Raw genomic sequence first — 17,820 nt, forward strand, 5'->3', positions numbered from 1 at the left:
CACAAACGTGGCCTCAAGCTCTGAGAGAAAAATGAGCCTTTTGAACTGAACTTTAAGGTTGACTAAAGATTTGTCCCGGGTCCAGTATTGAGGAATGTATAAGAAGGGAAGCTGCACGTTTAAAAATAAATTTTTAGAGAGCTGAATGGAATCTGAGGTGGCCGTGTAAACATCCTGACGGCTCAACTCCACAGTAGGATGTGACGACGGTGTCTGAGGCAGCTGAGGAGACCATCGCAGGTTTAAGTCAGAAAATCATTAGGTTTTTGAAAACTGTACTCTCTCTATAGAAAACTGTTTCAGGGAGTTACCCAACCAGGAATGCTTCCCGTGAGGTCCAGGGTGGGGAGACACGGTGGAGCTGGTAACTACCCACACTATCAATTTCATATCCTGGCAGGGGTGTGCTTGCCATATGGGGCTTTTCATGGCTTGAGATGCCAAGAGGACAGTCTCATTTATTAAAAGGCAGTGATGAAGCTGGGTGTGGTGGTTCACACCTATAATCTCAGCACTTTGGGAGGCCGAGGTGGGTCGATCACCTGAGGTCAGGATTTCTTGACCAGCCTGGCCAACATAGTCACACCTGGTCTCTACTAAAAATAAGAATAAAAACATTAGCCAGGCATGGTGGAGGGTGCCTGTAATCTCAGCTACTTGGGTGGCTAAGGCAGAAGAATAGCTTAAGCCTGGGAGGTAGTGAGCCAAGATCATGCCACTGCGCTCCGGCCTGGGTGACAGAGCAAGACTTCGTCTCAAAGAAATAAAAATAAAAAATAATAGGCCGGGCACGGTGGCTCACACCTGTAATCCCAGCACTTTGGATCATGAGGTTCAGGAATTTGAGACCAGCCTGGCCAACATGGTGAAACCCCATCTCTACTAAAAATACAAAATTAGCTGGGCGTGGTGGCGGATACCTGTAATCCCAGCTACTTAGGAGGATGAGGCAGGAGAATTGCTTGAACCCAGGAGGTGGAGATTGCAGTGAGCCAAGATCGTGCCACTGCACTCCAGTCTGGACAACAAAGGATGACTCCATCTCAATAAATAAATAAATAAATAAATGTAAAATCAAGCATCACAATGGTATAAGTGTCTAATACCTCAACCAAGCCCACCTTATTCCTATGCATTGCACCCCACAGCCCAGGAGACCCAGCTGCCCGTCCTCCACTGCTTTGGGAAGGGAGGCTGGGGAGGATCAGAAGGAAAGAGGTCATTATTAGCCGTCAAATCTCAAAATAGCCCTAAAACTCTCGGCAGAGAGGAGAGGTTGAGATAAAGTTGTTTAGTCCGCAAGCCTGACTGCAAGATCGGGAGGGGCTCTCTGCAGAGAGCCCTGTTGCCCACCCCACAGGACTTTTTCTAGTGCCAGGAGGAGAGCTGGCATGGCAAGTTCTTCACCTTTGTGCCTTAATTTCCTCATCTGTAGAGGGGACAGTAGCACCTACTTATGTCGTATTGGGAAGATTGAGTGAGTGAATACACGTTAAGCACTTAGAACAGGGTGTGCACAGTAAATAATATTTTGTTATTATCATTGTCTTGGAGGAACAGGGGGTCAGAGGCAGTGTCCTGAGCCCCCTGCAGCCCCAATATGAAGAAAGACACCATCCAATTGTCCCCAAGTCCCTGAGGGAGATACAGAAGGGCAGGACACCCCTGCATAAGCCATGGGGACATACGATGACTGGGGACGAGATGCCTCCCCAACTGCGAAACCTAGACACTCCATAGGACCTCAGAGGACCTGGAAATAAAGGAGAAAATGCCGACTAAACTAGAAAACCTTAACTGACCAGGATTTCCCTGAAATGGCTGTAACTAAAGTTCTGGCATCAGCCAGATGCAAGAAGACAGTTAAGGTTTTGCACTCCTTACTGTGTGGCCTTGAACCTCGGTGCTCCCAACGTGTCCATCTCCAGCAGGAGAGGCCTGCTCACTGCTCCTCCTCCTCCCCTTCCTCCAGTGCTGGCATCCCACCTGCTTGTCTGGACAAGGAAGGATTGAAATCGGCCCCTCCAATGGTGCTGGTTCTGGTGGGAGTGAAGCCTGAAGTCAATCTTTTCCCAGGGCTTCTTGGCAGTCCCAGCTCCTAAGATAAAGAAAATCAGGCCTGGCCTGAAGGGCCATCTGGGTACTTTGATCTGGCGCTGGTCCTACCCACAGCCCACTTCATTCCCCTGCTGTCCTCTCCCCTCCTGCCTCCCGCCTGCCTTCCTCCGGGCCTGCGCTCAAGACGCAATTCTTTGCCTTGTGCCTGCAATGGACTCAAGCCCTGGTGCTGGAGGCGGCTTGGCCTGGCTCAGGCGGCTCCGTTCCAGGAGAGCCATGTGGTGTGGCTGGCGGCTCCTCACCCCTGCGGCCTCACAGGGCTGCCCACTGGGCCAGACCAGCTCTGCCAGGACGCCTTCGAGGAGGGCATCTCTGGCGCGACAAGAAGAGGTTGAGAGAACACTGTTCTCTGGAGAGTGGCTGCATTCTCCCATGCATCCACGGATTCAGGTGACCTGAGCAGGACGGGTTAGCCCTGTAAGTGAAGGCTGAGCCCAGCGCCTGCCATGCCATGCAGTGCCCATTGCCCAGGCCTCCTGGGATAGGCCTGGAGGCATCTGCCACGCAGCAAAGAGCCTGGTATGTAGAGGAGGAGCTTGATGTTTATTGAAATGAAATGAGCAGAAAGAAAGAAGCCTGGCCGGGCGCGGTGGCTCAAGCCTGTAATCCCAGCACTTTGGGAGGCCGAGGCGGGTGGATCACGAGGTCAAGAGATCGAGACCATCCTGGTCAACATGGTGAAACCCCGTCTCTACTAAAAATACAAAAAATTAGCTGGGCATGGTGGCGCGTGCCTGTAATCCCAGCTACTCAGGAGGCTGAGGCAGGAGAATTGCCTGAACCCAGGAGGCGGAGGTTGCGGTGAGCCGAGATCGTGCCATTGCACTCCAGCCTGGGTAACAAGAGCGAAACTCTGTCTCAAAAAAAAAAAAGAAAGAAGCCTGCCACCATGGCTGTCCTGAGCCAGAGGGCGAACAGCCGGCACCAAGAGCCTGCCCCCTGCCCCTTCAGAGAGGTTCAGGAGCATCCCTTAACCTCTAGGCAAGCTTAGAACGTGGTCTAGGGGGAGCTCCCAGGCACCTGTGATGCTGTCTGAAATGCTTGCAGGTGGGTGCAGGGCCCTGGGGAGGCTCCAGTCACCTGAGGAAGGCAGAGAGATGTGAGGACAGCAAGCACCAGCCACTGACCAGGGCAGCTCTGCCCACTTGTGTCCTCAGTCCCTCTGCTGCTCCTCCCACCCCTCAAGCCAGTGACCCTGCCCTCACCCCTCGACGTTTCTTCTCTCCCAAGGCCAGGGTCACTAGGGTCTGGGAGGCCTCTCCCCAGGTGGCTCCCGGCAGCCTGGTCAGATGTTCCTTGCACTGTGACCAGTGGCACGGCACTTAACTCACAAAGGGACCTGTTCTGGGCTGCAGGCCTAGACAGCGACTCGCTCCAGGGTGAACCTCCTGCAGGCTGGGGCTCCCTCCCCTGGGTGACTGGGCCCCCTCCACAGTCCTGCCGCTGCTGGGCTGCACAGAAGATTGCTGGAAAGTTCCCCTGGTTCCACTGTAGTCCTGGACTCTGGCCAGCAGCTCATGGGCTCTCCCTAGGGCTCCTGTCTCAGGAAATGGCAGCCCATTCACCCTGCAGTCCAGGCGGGAAGCTTGGAGTGTTTCCTGACTCCCACTGCCTTTCCCCAAGCAGATCCCATCCCCAGCAAAGGCATCCGCCATCCCTTAAGTCCAATCTGGCGTGTGTTTTCTTTCACAAAGAAATACTGGAAAGACACAGGAAACTGACAGGGCAGGAGAATACAGGCTGAGGGGGACTGGCAGGAGCAGGACTTGCTCAACATCTATCTTGGGATATCATTTAGGTTTGAACTGCATTGCCAATGACTGCATTGTCTATTCAGAAAAGTGGAAACTTATTTTAAATATGAACAGGACAAAACACAGACTCTTGCGCACACACAATCTGACCACTGCTGCCGTCCTGATCCCAACAAACCACCGTCTTCTTGTTGCTGAATTATTACAAGAGCTTCCGCACCAGCCTTCCTGCTTTCACTCCCCCGTTTCCCATCCATTATCTATTTCTCATCTCCTACCAGAATGATCTTGTTAAAAGGTCAGCCAGATTAGCCATTTCCACTGACTTCCCATTATTCTGAAAATAATGCCCACATTCTACCACTGCCTTCAAGGCCTTGGGCAATCTGGCCCTGCCTCTGACTCATCTCAGCCCCAGCCCACCTGCCTCCCTGCTGGTCCCCTAAAGCACAAGGGAAACCCCCAGCCCTGGCCCAGATATTTGCATCGCTCACTCCACCTCCTTCAGGCTGCGATGAATCTCACTCCCTCTAGTGACACTCCCCAGCCACACAGCCCAGGCTAGCAGCTTCCCCGACTCACCGTACTGGCGTTGGTAAACCTTCCCTTGACGGCATCTCTAGCTCAAACACTGACTGAATGAACAAGCAGATAAGTAAAGGTCCTGCCGTCCATTTCACCTCCAGTGGTTTCAGAGCCCAGGCTCCCTAAGGATGGACACGTGAACTTTTCGGGTGTTCGAGGACAGGTATGATGGCTGTCATGGAAGGACAGTGATGTGGAGCTCCCACCCAGGGCCGGCCCAGACACATCAAGCACTCCCCTGGAGCGGCAGCCCAGAAACCGCAGTCATGGCCGGCACTAATGGAGCCCAGAGGCACTGTTGTGAGTGCTCTGCACAGATGATCTCCTTGATCCTCAGATACCCTTAAAACAACCCTAGGAGGTGGGTCTGGTTCCCCTCACTGTGCACGGGTTGAGGGGTGAGCTAAGTTCCCCAAGCTTGCCCGGCTGCTCAGCAGCAAATGGCTTGGCTCCTGAGTTCTCATCCACATTCCAGCCCCCAGGAAGGGATGAGAATAGAGAAAGGGAAGCGCAGGCCCAGAGGGGTGAGCTCCTGAAGAAGATCGGGGGTGAGAGTGCCCCCTAGAGGCCCAGGGACAGAAGCAAAAGGGCCGGCTGCAGAAAACACCTGTGGTGCCAGCTCCAAAAGGACAGTTATTGCCGAAGGGACGGGTGTTAAGAACCAGGCTCACAACAGGACAAGGCAGAACCTTCTCTTTCAAGCCTCTTAAAGGTGTTTTATTTGTTTGCTTTCTTTTTTCCTTTTTTTTTTAAAAAAAAAAAACAATAATGGCACATTGAAAAAATCAACGACAGAGAAAGGGCCATGTGTCTTCGAGTGTGTTCACATTGTCCCACGCTGCTGCACCAGGACAGGCTGCACGCTTCGTCCTGGCTGGGACTGCACCTCTTGGAAGGGCACTGGGGCACTCCCGGGCTCGGGTGCTGCTCCTCCTGGCTCCACTAGAAGGTGGGAACTCGGGGTCATCCCGTGCTCCTGCTCCTCCGGAGGCCCCAGGACTCTGGCAACCCCTCTCTTGCTCCAAACCAGAGCCAGGAGCTGGAAACGTTAGGGAACTTATTCTGGTCCCCACGGGGGATCTCAGGGGCAGAGCCCTCCCCCGCTCGGCAGGAAATGACACCCCAGCCCAGCCCAGCTGCCCCCTGGGAGGTTGGGATGTCTCTCCCCAGTCTTGTCTCCAGCCCAGCAGATACCACACCTGTGCCCTGGTTCTCAGGCCTGACCCACCTGCCAGGCCCCACTCTCCTGCCAGGCCCCATGGCCACCCCAGCAGGCACAAGAGTGATGGACGCTCAGCCCCCTCAGCTGACCCTCACCAGGAACAAGAGGGCTCCCCAACCCCCAGGGCCCGGCTCAGAAGGAAGGGGTGGGGAGAAGGGGCAAGAGGGAGCAGGGTGAGGGATGCAGAGCTGCTGAGGCTGCCAGGTGGGAAGAGAGAGGCGACAGAGCTGCCCGAGGGGACAGGAGAGGCTCCTCAGGCTCTGCAAAGAAGGGGGTCCTGAGGCACGGTCAACAGGCCTGGGCGGGGGGTATGGGGACAAAGAGGCTCTCATTCCCCCTCCCATCCTACCTCTGGTTACTGTAGGGGCTCAGGCCCAGGTGACAAGATCTCAGGCCCCCAAGAAAGGGAAACGCCATGCTGCACTCAGCTGGGTCTCAGCCCAGCCCTCGTGGGAGGGTGGCACCCCACCAGCCCAGGCCCTGCCCAGCTCCCAACAGGGACTATCAAGGGCATCCTTCCATAGGCCAACTGGACGGGCAGCTGGTGGGGGGCCCGGCCGACCCAGGGCCCCAGCTCCCCAGCTCCTCCCACCCTGGCCCTGACCACACCCCTGGCTCTATTCTTGCTGCTCATTCATTTCCATGTCAGACACCAGGATGTTCTTCTCAGTGGCCTCCGCTGGGCTGGAGCTGCTGCGGCTGTAGCGGGCCCCCTCAAAGGACCCACGCTCGCTGCTCTGGCGCCGCCGGTAGAGGATGAGAGCTGCAGTCACCAAGGCCAGGAGCAGCAGCACCGCCATCAGCACCACCACCAGGGCTGCCGGGTTCTCTGGAAGCGCTGCCAAGGTGAGTGGCGTTAAGGGCCAGGCGGGGCGTTAGGCCCAGCAGTTCTTCCTGCCTGCCCACCTGGGAGCATTGCCTTTGACTCACCTGACGGGGAGAAGCTGCTTTGCTGAGCTGTGGGCAAGAGGAGGGGGCCAATTAATAACAGCAGTGATCATTGTAATAATCACTTCAGCAAACATACAAAGCACTGCCTGGGTCTCAGCCCCTAACTCACCTCATTTTCACTAGCACTCTAGGAGGTCGGGACTTTTTTGAGACAGGGTCTCGCTCTGTTGCCCAGGCTGGAGTGCAGTGATGTGATCTCGGCTCATCACAGCCTCTGCCTCCAGGGTTCAAGCGATTCTCATACCTCAGCCTCCCAAGTAGCTGGGACTACAGGCATTTGCTACCACGCCCAACTAATTTTTGTACTTTTTGGTGGAGACGGGGTTTCACCATGTTGGCCAAGCTGGTCTTGAACTCCTGACCTCAAGTGATCCACCTACCTCAGCCTCCCAAAGTGCTGGGATTACAGGTATGAGCCACTGCGCCCGGCCCAGGACTGTTATTATTCCCATTTTATGTATGAGGAAACTAAGGCCACAGAATCTGCCCAAAGTCACACAGTTGATAAGTGGTGTGGCCAGGACTTGAACTCCATCCATGCCCTTGACCACTACAAAGTGACAGGGGGTTGCTGACCCCTGGGCCCTGTGGTCTAGTTTGGATGGTAAGTTTCAGGGCCAGTCTGTCCCACAGACTAATTTATCTCAGGGGTCCCAGCTGCCCCCGGTCTGGTCTGTTCAGGCCTTCCCACCGTCTGTGTCCCCTGCAGATTGTGAAGCAGCCCCCAGCCCCAGCCCAGGACCAGCTGCATGGGGTGGAAGGAGGCTGAGCGTGGGCTGCCCGGCGCTCACCGCGAGGGAGCTTGCAAATGACACCCATGGTGACGTTGGTGCAAGCGCCGGGGCGCCACAGCCCGCTGTTGCTCTGGATCCAGTAGCAGCTGTTGTGGCTCAGCATGCTGGGGCCCAGGCCAGGGGGCCCCCAGTTGGAGTAGTTCACAGCTGTGTTGTCCTGCCAGACCAGGGTGCCTCCTGCGGGAAAGGAGGCGCTGAGGGAGCAGGGACAAGGCATGGCAGGAGTGGATGGCGGAGAGCAGGCGTACTCTAGAACTGACTCCTTCTCTCCTCCACAAGCCCCAGGGCAAGGTTCAGGGCAGAGTGGAGGGCAGCCCCCTATAGCCCAAGGCCCGACTTCCCCACCCCACACACAGGGCACCCAGTCCCCTACAGCCCGAGGCCTGATCTCCCCGCCCCACACACAGGGCACCCAGCCCCCTATAGCCCGAGGCCCGATCTCCCCGCCCCACACACAGGGCACCCACCTTTGGGGTTGAAGTTCATGCCCAACCAGGCTCCCCGATTACGGCCCGCATAGTTCTGCATGTACTCCCAGACAAACACATTCTCTGCCTCATCCCGAATGGACAGGACTGCCCCACCCGCTGGATGTAAGGAAGGCCCATGTCAGGGCGGATGGGTCTCCGGGGGTGGCAGAGCCCCCCAGAGCTGCCCCAGCCCTCTTCTCTGCAGCCTGAGTAGAGGATGGGGTGGAGTCTGTGGATTCATGCGTGCGCATGCTTGTGTGTGCACGTGTGTAAGCATGTGCGTGGGGGGGCAGCATATGCACATATAGTGTCATGCTTGGCCTCTGCATGTGAGAACATGAGGGGGTCTTGTGGAAGTGCTGCCTGTGGGTAGAGAACAGCGTGGGGATGCCCTCATGGATCTGAGTGCTCACGAGAGGAGGTGCCACCTGCCCGCCACGTGTGGCTCTGGCCAGGTCACCCACCTCTCTGGCAGCGCTGCTGTGCCTCCTTGTGACCCAGCAGCAGCTCCATGTGGAAGGAGTAGCAGTGCTCCCGGAAGGGGATCCACGAGGAGTCCGCCAGCCTCTGGGGACAGCTGCCGTGGTAACTTATTCTTCGGGGAGGAGGGGACCCTGTGGGGGTACAGGATTAAGGAAGTGGCCCAGCACCCTCCCCGGGACCACTGACACCTTGCCACGCCCTCACCCTGGCAGGTGGGCACTCACCATTTCTAATTCCACACATAGCCCCCTGCAGCCTGGTGTCACAGCTGGTGGTGCGCCAGGCCCCGTCCACATCCACGTAGGTGCAGCCCCCCAGGTGCTGGGGCTCCCCTTCCTGCCAGCCCACGTAGCTCAGAGGCTCCTCTGAGACCCAGGAATACCGCCGGGAGCCCTGGGCATGGGGGGCCACGGGGCAGGAGGAAGGGAATAGTCAGGATGGGTTGCAAATAAGGTCGGGGGAGGGCAGGCAGGGGCAGGAAGAGGAACCCGGGCAAGGCTGGGGCCCAGGGCAAGACCGTTGGGAGCCCACCTCCTCGCCGGCCAGCCCGATCCAGATCGGAATGTGCAGCCCTCTGGCAGCCAGCACGAGGAAGGCCTGGGTGTAGGAATCCGGCACATAGGCCAGGCTGGTATTGCGGCTCTCGCACAGCAGGAGGGCATCGTGCCAGCGCAGCGGCTTCTGCAGCAGCCGGAAGGTGCCGTTGAGGTAGGAGAGATCGGCGCCCGAGGTGGGGGGCAGCGCTGTTAGGGATGGGCTCAGGGAGAGGTCTACAGGGAAGGGGGCAGGGCTCAGGCTGGGCTCTGCCTCCCTCTCCCCATTCCCAGGCACGAGGCCAGGGGAAGGCCAGACAGCAGGCAAAGACCAGGTCTTCACCAGGCTCGGCGCTTGGCCCAGACCAACACTCAGTAGCTGTCAGCCCTGTTATTATTAATAACATGTATTTGCCAACAAATGGACAGGGAGGCAAGGGCCTTGACCTCCTCCTACCCAAGGAACCCGGGGCAGAGGCCATATACGCATGGAGCTGGAGGTGCCTTGGACCCGGAATCTCACGGTCCTTGATGCCACTCATGCCAGCACTTACTTCATGTAGTCCAGCATCTAGCTCTACCCCCACCATGAGCCCTCCATACCCCTAAACCTTCCTCCTGAGACCCGTGGGTGCTATACTGCCTTTCCATGTTATTGGCACCTGCCTTTCTGCCCATCTGCTTCCCAAGCAGATACACAACTCGGGCGGTGACAAGACCCCCGCTCTGCCAGGGACCATGTTTCCTTCCTCCTGGTATGGCCCCAGCATCCAGCCCAGTGCCAGGGTCCTGTTGGGGTTTCCCAGGTGACCGGTGACACGTACCTGTGCCCTTCTGGCAGATGAAGCCATGCGTCTCCTCCGTGCAGCTCCGATCATCCCAGCGGCCAGTGAAGTGGGCTGAGGGGCTGTGTAGCATCACCACACAGCTGGTCTGGGGGGATGGAGCTGCTCAGGGGAGCCCCAGCAGCTGTCCCCCTGTGCCATTGCCCCCACATGGTTGCAACATGAGCAAAGAGGCTGGAAAAAGGGAGACCCTGGGGCAAGGGGAGATGCTGGGGCAAAGGCAGTCCCACAGGCTCAGGGCAGAGGGGTATGGAGGGGAACAGGGAGGGAATCCTCACCGGTTTGTTGCCACTGGGAGCAGGGCCAGGGCCAGAGGGCTCCCCAGGTGCCCAGTTGGCATACAGCACAGGCTCCCGATCCACCCACTGGAAATCCCTCTGCGAGGCGTGGAGGCCAATCCAAAGGTCCAAAGTCGCATTGGGCAGGGTGGCTGTGATGAATGCTACAGTCCCCAGAAGAGAGTTGTGAGTGACTCTGCTATAGCTACTTGGAGCGACAGTGTCGGAGGATACTGGGGCCTCCCTATGAACTGGCCTTACCTTGCTCTAAGGAGGTTGCAACGGTGACCAGCTGAGCCTCTTGCTGTTCACAGGAGAACTGTGCCTCTGACCACTTCACTTTGCTCTGGGGGTCCCGGCCCTCGATCTTGAAACACTGTGGGGCATAGGTTGGGGTGTAACAGCCAGCCCCACCTCCCCATCCATAAACCCAGAAAGGCCACTGCCCACCCTTCAGCAGCAGGTCCTGGGGGGGCTTTGAGGGCCGGAAGAGAACAGTAGCTGAGAACCAGGACAGCTGGGTCTCCGTGGGGCAGCGTCCAGCACCCTCCCAACTTGGCCCTGCAGTTCACACACACACCTGCCCACACTCCAGGGGATTTTTAAATGCGAGGATCTCTTTGGGCCACCAAAGGCTCTGACAATAGCGCCTGGACCATGTACTGGGAAGATGGGGACAAGGATCTGTCTTGCTTTCTGCTAAACACCTTTCCGAGTGTTGTCTGACATCCATTATCTTGACCTTTGAATTTATATGATCATCTCACAGACACGTTCATCTCTATTTTTCAATGATCTATTAGCAGCAGCTTCTAACTCTGTAATTTTACATTTCTTTTTCCACTTTCATTACCTCCATAAGGTTTAAAAAAATAAAAATAACAACCTAGGTAGGAAATCTCTCATCAAGTGAAGACTCTTTCTTAGAAAATGAATGCTATCTGATGATTGTCCACTCAGAGGCAGTGTGATGGGAAATAAAGGGTGTAAGGAAGCTTTGGAGTCCTAAAGACAGCGTGGGGTTCAGGTAAGGGGGAGATGTCAGATTCCGGCTCTGACAACCTTTCTGGCCTCGACTTACTCTTCTGTAAAGTGGAAATACAAAGCCTGTCTTTGGGGGTTATTTTAAGGAAGAAAGATAACAGTACCTGACACAGTAGGTGCTTAACCAGTGAAAGCTCTATTAATAATTAGCTCCAGGCCAGACGTGGTGGTTCACGTCTGTAATCCCGGCACTTTGGGAGGCCAAGACGGGCGGATCACCTGAGTTCAGGAGTTTGAGACCAGCCTGACCAATATGGTGAAACCCCATCTCTGAAAAATAATAATAATAATAATAATAATTAGCTCCAGCACCACCCTTACTGATGCAGATGGCAGATTTGGGGTAGAAAATTATAAGCCCAGAAATAACGCAGAATTTTGGAGGGTCTGTCATGAAGTTCGAGGATTTGGTTTCACAGAGTAGTTTCAGAGCCGTGCTGAGGCCCAACTGAAATAACAAGTACAATTCATCATAAACTTAGAAGCAGCAAGGTCACACCAGTACCAGCAAGAAGTGACAGCTAAAGGGAGAGGATGTTCAGCTCAGTTCAGGGTGTCCCTGCCACGTCCAAGTGTATTAAGGTGCTAATGGCCCTGCCCTCCAGGAACTTAAAGCTAGTGGAAGAGGCTGTCCCACAAACCAGGGGTCCCCAGCCTGTTAGGAGGTGAGCGGCGGGGCAAGGGAGCATTACCGCCTGAGCTCTGCCTCCTGTCAGAACAGCAGGGGCGTTAGATTCTTTCATTTTTATTTATTTCACTTATTTTTATTTTTATTTTTGAGCTGGAGTCTCACTTTATTGCCCAGGCTGGAGTGCAGTGGCGCAGTCTCAGCTCACTGCAACCTCTGCCTCCGGGGTTCAAGCTATTCTCCTGCCTCAGCCTCCTGAGTAGCTGGGATTATAGAAGCAAGCCACCACACCTGGCTAATTTTTGTATATTTAGTAAAAACGAGATTTCACCATGTTGGTCAGACTGGTTTCAAACTGCTGACCTGAGGTGATCCGCCCACCTTGGCCTCCCAAAGTACTGGGATTACAGGCGTGAGCCACTTCACCCAGCCAAGATTCTCGTAGGAGTGCGAACCCTACTGTGAACCGCACGTGCAAGGGATCTAGGTTGTGTGCTCCTCATGAGAATCTAATGCCTGATGATCAGAGGTGGAACGGTTTCATCCCCAAACCAACACTATCCTCCCCCAGTACGTGGAAAAACTGTCTTCCAAGAAACCACTCCCTGGTGACAAAAAGGTTGGGAACTGCTGCCATAAATGCTTTACCTACATTCAAATGCCATAGGGACACAAAAAAGGGCACAGATGTGTGAGGCCGGGAGTGAAGGAGTGGACACTGTAGCATACTTCAAGAGCTTTCCACAGGCCGGGCACAGTGGCGCACACCTGTAATCCCTGCACTTTGGAAGGCCAAGGCAGGATGATCGCTTGAGCCCAGAATTTCAAAACCAGCCTGAGCCACATGGCAAAATCCCATCCCTACAAAAGAAATAGAAAAATTGGCTGGGCATGGAGCCATGAGCCTGTAGTCCCAACTACTTAGGAGGCTGAGGCAGGAGGATCGCTTGAGTCCAGGAGGTGGAGGCTGTAGTAAGCCATGATCGCGCCACTGCACTCCGGCCTGGATGACAGAACAACACCAACTCAAAAACAAAAACAAAGCTTTCCACAGGGCAGGAGAGTAACTGGTATCTTGACAATGATGCATTAAGAAAGGGACCTATTACACATATAAAATATATTCTGTTTAAAAAGTGGGTGGAAAAAGAACAAGTTTTTGGAAAAACTTAGTAACATGAGAGATGCTCAAAATATGACACAGAGGAAGAAGAGTGTGCAGGAAATTAATTCCATGGAAAAAGGCAGGAGGGAGAATAACAAATATTGATAGCTGTGATCTCTGGGGAGTATTGAGTTTTAGTTTCTCTTCTGTATTTTCCAAAGTTTTAATAATACACATGCCTTAATTTTTTAAGGTAGAAGAGGTGTTTGGGTTTTTTTTTGAGACTGATTCTCACTCTCTTGCCCAGGCTGGAGTGCAATGGTGCAATCTCAGCTCACTGCAACCTCCACCTCCCAGGTTCAAGCGATTCTCCAGCCTTGGCCTCCCAAGTAGCTGGGATTACAGGCATTTGCCACCACGCCTGGCTAGTTTTGTATTTTTTAGTAGAGACGGGGTCTCTCCATGTTGGTCAGGCTGGTCTCAAACTCCCAACCTCAGGTGATGCACCTGCCTTGGCCTCCCAAAGTGCTGGGATTACAGGCATGAGCCACCTCACCTGACCAAAAAAATGTTTTAAACCTTAAAGTATTTAAAAATCTTTAGCTAATATTTTATATTGTTTTGTTCTTATATACATTTTACTATATATAATCAGTCATATTAATATGGAAGTAGATTTTATTTCCACATACCTATTATACATATATAAGTTAAATGTACACACATATAGTTCGGTTATGTAAGCTCGATATTTTGTTTTACTAATAAGAGTTCATTATCAAAATCTTTGGCAATCAGGCCAGGCATGGTGGCTCACATCTGTATCCCAGCACTTTGGGAGGCCGAGGCAGGCAGATCACCTGAGTTCAGGGGCTCAAGACCAGCCTGGCCAACATGGTGAACCCCCATCTCTACTAAAAATACAAAAATCAGCCAGGCATGGTGGCACGTTCCTGTAATCCCAGCTATTCAGGAGGCTGAAGCAGGAGAATCACTTGAACCCAGGAGGCACAGGTTGCAGCGAGTTAAGATCGCGACATTGCACTCCAGCCTGGGTGACAAGAGCAAAACTCCAAATTAAAAAAAAAAATCTTTGGCAATCACTGATCTAGAAAACTCACCAAAGTATTTGGACAACCTTGCTTCCCGGCAGATTGGAAGGTGCTATTACACTGAGTCATTTTCCAAGGAGTCTGGCCCTGGTACTGGGGCCAAGTAAAAGAGAAGTTGGTGGGTACAGGCAAGAGGCCATGACTTTGGCGCTGCCAAAAGGCCAGGACTCCTGAGACTCAGCTTTCCCCTTTTCATATCCTCTCCCTTGACTCCCTCAGGTGTCCCCTCCCCACTTCCTACCTTGTTGAGGAACTGGAGCCAGCCAGAGGAGCAGCCCCCCTCGAATGTAGCTGGCAGGTCTGAGTACTGCGTTTCTTTGGAGACGTTGCTGCGCTTGCAGACATAGGGCAAGGATGTCAGGCACCTCTGGTCCCCCCAGTCCTCTGTGGAAAGGGGACGGGAGGGCAGTCAACCCCAGGGCAGAGCAGGGCAGGGCATGGCTGGCAGCATACTCAGCCTCATGCCCTGAGAGGAGGTTGGGCAGAGGCTCCATGCCTGTGTCCAGGCAAACTCAAGTCCTCTGTGGCTTCAGAACCATGGAGATAGGCCCACCCCTCTCTGGGTCTAGCCTTTCTTGGGTTGTGAGAACAGAGAGAATGAGAAGAGACTGATGACTTCTGCCCAGGCTCACCCAACATCCACCCTCTGCACAGCTGACTGCGCCCTCTGCCCCCACCTTGCCCTCACCTCGGCTGGCTGTCATGTATACACACTTCTTGTCCTTGCCGACAGGCCGAGGTTTGCCTGGTGCCCAGGAGATGAAGTTTATAACGGAACCATCTGTCCATCTGCAATGGCATGGAGCAGAAGTAACTCCAGCACCAGCCCAGGGCTGAGCCTCCACTGGATGCAGCAATGAAGGCCGCAGGAAGGAGGGCAGGGAGGGGCCCAGGTTTTGGGGTTTAGTGACTGCAGGCTAAGGAGTGGGGCTACTGAGCTCAGTGCAGTCAGTGACCCAAGGACCTGGTGCCTCCAGATAAGGTCCCAGCTGTCCCTGGGCATTTGCTGCTCTAGAAAAGAAGCCTGAAGACTCCAGGGCGGGAAGTCCAAGGCCAAAGAAAAGCTCAAATTCTGATTCCCAGGTGCTCCTAGTCCTTCCTGCCTCAAGCCCCCCAGTGCATGGTAAGTAGGCACCAAATACAAAAGAGGCCTCCCAGATCTTCATCTGTTCTGCCCACATCCCCAGAGGGCTTTATTCATGATGAATGACCCCAGACATAACAGTAGCTGCCATTATTTAGTAACTAATTGCAGGATGCTGCATAAGGACTTCACATATGTTATTTCTAATCCTCACGACGATCCTACCAGGTAGGCCTCATATTCCCATTTTCAGTTGAGAAAACCAAGGCCCAGAAAAGTTAAGTCGCCTGCCCAAGGCCACATAGCCAGCAAGGGGCAGGGCTGGATTCAAATGCAAGTCTGTGCTCTGTGTGTGTGTGGACAGTCAGCCCCCTTCCACATCTGCTGCCTGCCTGGGTTCCTACCTGAAGCGCCCATCGATCTCAGAAGTGTACAGGCCGATCCACCAGTGCTGCTCTTGGGCCCGGGAGAACTGGAAAAGCCAGGCGGGCAGGTGTGGGTAGGCAGCCCCCTGCCCCCATCCGGGGCCTGCCCTTCCCCAGCCTGCAGCCCCCTGCTCCATCCAATGCTCACCTTCTGCATGTTGTGGCTTAGGAAGTCCAGCTCCGCCTGGCTGTGCACAGAAGTCAGCTCGGCCTGGAACCACGTGCAGATGCGCTGCGCCTGTGCCCACGTGGAGTGGTGCTCAAAGAACTTGTACTCAGCCTCCTGGAAGCGCAGCCATTCCTGCTGGCCTGCAGAAGTAGCGTGGACGTGGGAGCGGCGGCCAGGCCCAGGCTGTACGCCAGGGCCCGGGCAAAGCCAGGAGGCAGCCGGCAAGCCTGCGGGCACACCGGACCCAGACAGGCACCGCGCCAGGCCCCAGGCCCCAGGCTTGCCCCGCCTCCCAGACGGAAGCAAACAGGGCTGCGGCGGCCTCCATCGGAGCCAACCCAGTCCCCCTACTCTCGGCCGGAACTCCTCATCCCCTCCGTTTCATTCAGGCCCGCAGGGCCTTACCCCAGAGTTGAGGCCCTCCCCCGCAAAATGTCCAGGCCGCAATGAGTAGCAGGGTGGGCTGTGGGGAGGGGCCTCACCTTCAGAGCTGTCGTCGGGCTCCTGCACGTCCGTACCTAGGGGGACAAGGAGAACAAAGACGCTGTGGGGAAAGGAGATCCTCCCTGGGACTCCTGGCCCCGCCACCCTTCGCTCCATCCCGCCTTCCCAGCGCCACTCCAGCCAACCTCTGGGGATCTTGCAGATCCAGTCCAGCTGTGTGTCGCACTGCATGGCCACCCACTGCAGGGAGGCCAGGTCCAGCACTGCACAGCCCCGGATGTCGTCGTCGTCGTGCCGGCTCCGGTCGAAATTGTGGTAAGAGAACTGGAGGAGGCAGGTGGAGGGAAGAGAAATGTGAGGTGTGGGGTGCAGGCCGCTCCCGTGCCCAGAACAGGTAGACAAGAGGCCTGGCCCGAGGTGGGAACCCCCATCCGGGGCCGGGCGCCACCTCTCGGACCTGCTTTCCCGGCTCCGACCCTGGCCAGGCCTCCGAGAAAACCCGCCCACCTCCAGGCCCCGCCCCCAGAAGGCCCCGCCCCCAGAAGGCCCCTCCTGTCTCCTCCAGTCCCGCTCACCCCTAGGCCGTCGCTCCAGCGCCAACTCTGACCCCCTCTGGGATCCCGACGGTTCAGGCCGATCCAGAACCAGTGCTGCTCCTGGACCTCAGGTTCTGATTCACTTCAGCACAACCCAAGGGTGGGGACAGAAGAGAGCGGAAGTGAGAGGGGCAAGTACCCAACCATGCCCCCTGTCCCTTGCAGCTGTCACGGGGCAGCCCCTAGGGCCTGGGGCCTCTCTATCTGGGCTTCACATTGACGCGTTCATACACTGGTGAGGCCACTTCAGTAAAGCTCTCTCCCCAGACAGAGCTGGGGAGAGCTGGACTGAGCGTCCACTTAAGGGGCGGTGGTCCCTCCCCTTTGCTTGGCTTCCTTTTGGGTGGGGGTGCCCTGGCCAGCAAGATTCTGCAGGCTTTTACTTTACAGAGTTTAGGAAGTCCAAATGAGGATGTAGCAGGGATCTGCGGCTCTGGAGCTAAGTAAACCTGGATTCAGTAGTTAAACCTGGATTCTGGAGCTAAATAAACCTGGTCAGTAGTTAACACCTTCTCCATAGGGTTGTCCGGAGGTTTGAGTGAGGATTACATGTTTAGCACAGTGCCTGGTACATGGTGAGAAGTGATGACCACGAACTACTGTAATTACAAGTCAAATAATGTAGTCTTGATGTTTGCTAGGAGAGATCCCTTCAGTGAAGCTCTCAAAAAGCCCAGATCTGTCTGAATGTTCCCAGTGCTAGGGGATTCCAGGTGCTGATGCTCAGAGCCCACAACAGAGGTGGTGTCTTAGAGGGATGACTGTGGGCAAATCCTCACAGCTGTGGCCCTTCTCCTCCTATCTCTCAGGAAATACTTGATTGAGGAGCATGGGTCATTATGAGATGGCTTAAGGTGAGGGGAAACGCTCACCAGGACCAGCGTGTAGGAGATCTAGCAATGGGGGTGGGTACATATGTAAGTTTGTGAGTCTGTTGGGGTGTTCATAGTGGGATGATGGTGAGCAATATACAGTCTCCTATGAGTGCGTGGATCCCACCAGCATGTTCTCCCAAGACACCAGGGCCACCATGGCTACCTGAGTGGGGACAAGATGGTTCTGGCACCAGTAGCAGGTGCGGGCCTCCCTGGGGTCACCCACACTCTCCTTCCCCACCCCTCACCCAATAAAACCAAGGGTCTGTCAGCCATGTGCGCTCCTACACGTGTGCAGGTGCCCT

The 17,820-nt window shown here is 55.2% G+C and overlaps 1 protein-coding gene and 1 long non-coding RNA gene across 2 annotated transcripts in view; both read right to left on the reverse strand.

The window, feature by feature from the left end:
• LOC135271723 (uncharacterized) overlaps positions 1-4,901 on the reverse strand; it is a 58,220-nt gene extending 53,319 nt beyond the window's left edge. The window contains exons 1-2 of the long non-coding RNA XR_010339860.1: positions 4,455-4,901; positions 1,885-2,098 (exon numbers count right to left, since the gene is read on the reverse strand). This is a non-coding gene — a long non-coding RNA (uncharacterized LOC135271723). The remainder of the gene's footprint in view (positions 1-1,884; positions 2,099-4,454) is intronic.
• Positions 4,902-5,147: 246 nt separating this feature from the next.
• The window catches only part of MRC2 (mannose receptor C type 2), a 58,048-nt gene continuing 45,375 nt past the window's right edge, over positions 5,148-17,820 (reverse strand). The window contains exons 14-30 of the mRNA XM_064369151.1: positions 16,620-16,722; positions 16,230-16,368; positions 16,083-16,118; positions 15,580-15,740; positions 15,411-15,478; positions 14,611-14,711; positions 14,164-14,306; positions 10,295-10,409; positions 10,034-10,197; positions 9,735-9,843; positions 8,909-9,147; positions 8,602-8,770; positions 8,359-8,508; positions 7,892-8,011; positions 7,422-7,601; positions 6,610-6,636; positions 5,148-6,517 (exon numbers count right to left, since the gene is read on the reverse strand). Of these exons, the coding sequence (XP_064225221.1) occupies positions 6,297-6,517; positions 6,610-6,636; positions 7,422-7,601; positions 7,892-8,011; positions 8,359-8,508; positions 8,602-8,770; positions 8,909-9,147; positions 9,735-9,843; positions 10,034-10,197; positions 10,295-10,409; positions 14,164-14,306; positions 14,611-14,711; positions 15,411-15,478; positions 15,580-15,740; positions 16,083-16,118; positions 16,230-16,368; positions 16,620-16,722 (2,245 nt within the window). The 3' untranslated portion in view covers positions 5,148-6,296. The remainder of the gene's footprint in view (positions 6,518-6,609; positions 6,637-7,421; positions 7,602-7,891; positions 8,012-8,358; positions 8,509-8,601; positions 8,771-8,908; positions 9,148-9,734; positions 9,844-10,033; positions 10,198-10,294; positions 10,410-14,163; positions 14,307-14,610; positions 14,712-15,410; positions 15,479-15,579; positions 15,741-16,082; positions 16,119-16,229; positions 16,369-16,619; positions 16,723-17,820) is intronic.

The sequence above is a fragment of the Aotus nancymaae genome, unplaced genomic scaffold (genome assembly GCF_030222135.1).
Source record: "Aotus nancymaae isolate 86718 unplaced genomic scaffold, 86718_ANA_hifiasm-v0.15.2.pri h1tg000089l, whole genome shotgun sequence".
In the NCBI taxonomy this organism is placed as follows: domain Eukaryota; kingdom Metazoa; phylum Chordata; class Mammalia; order Primates; family Aotidae; genus Aotus; species Aotus nancymaae.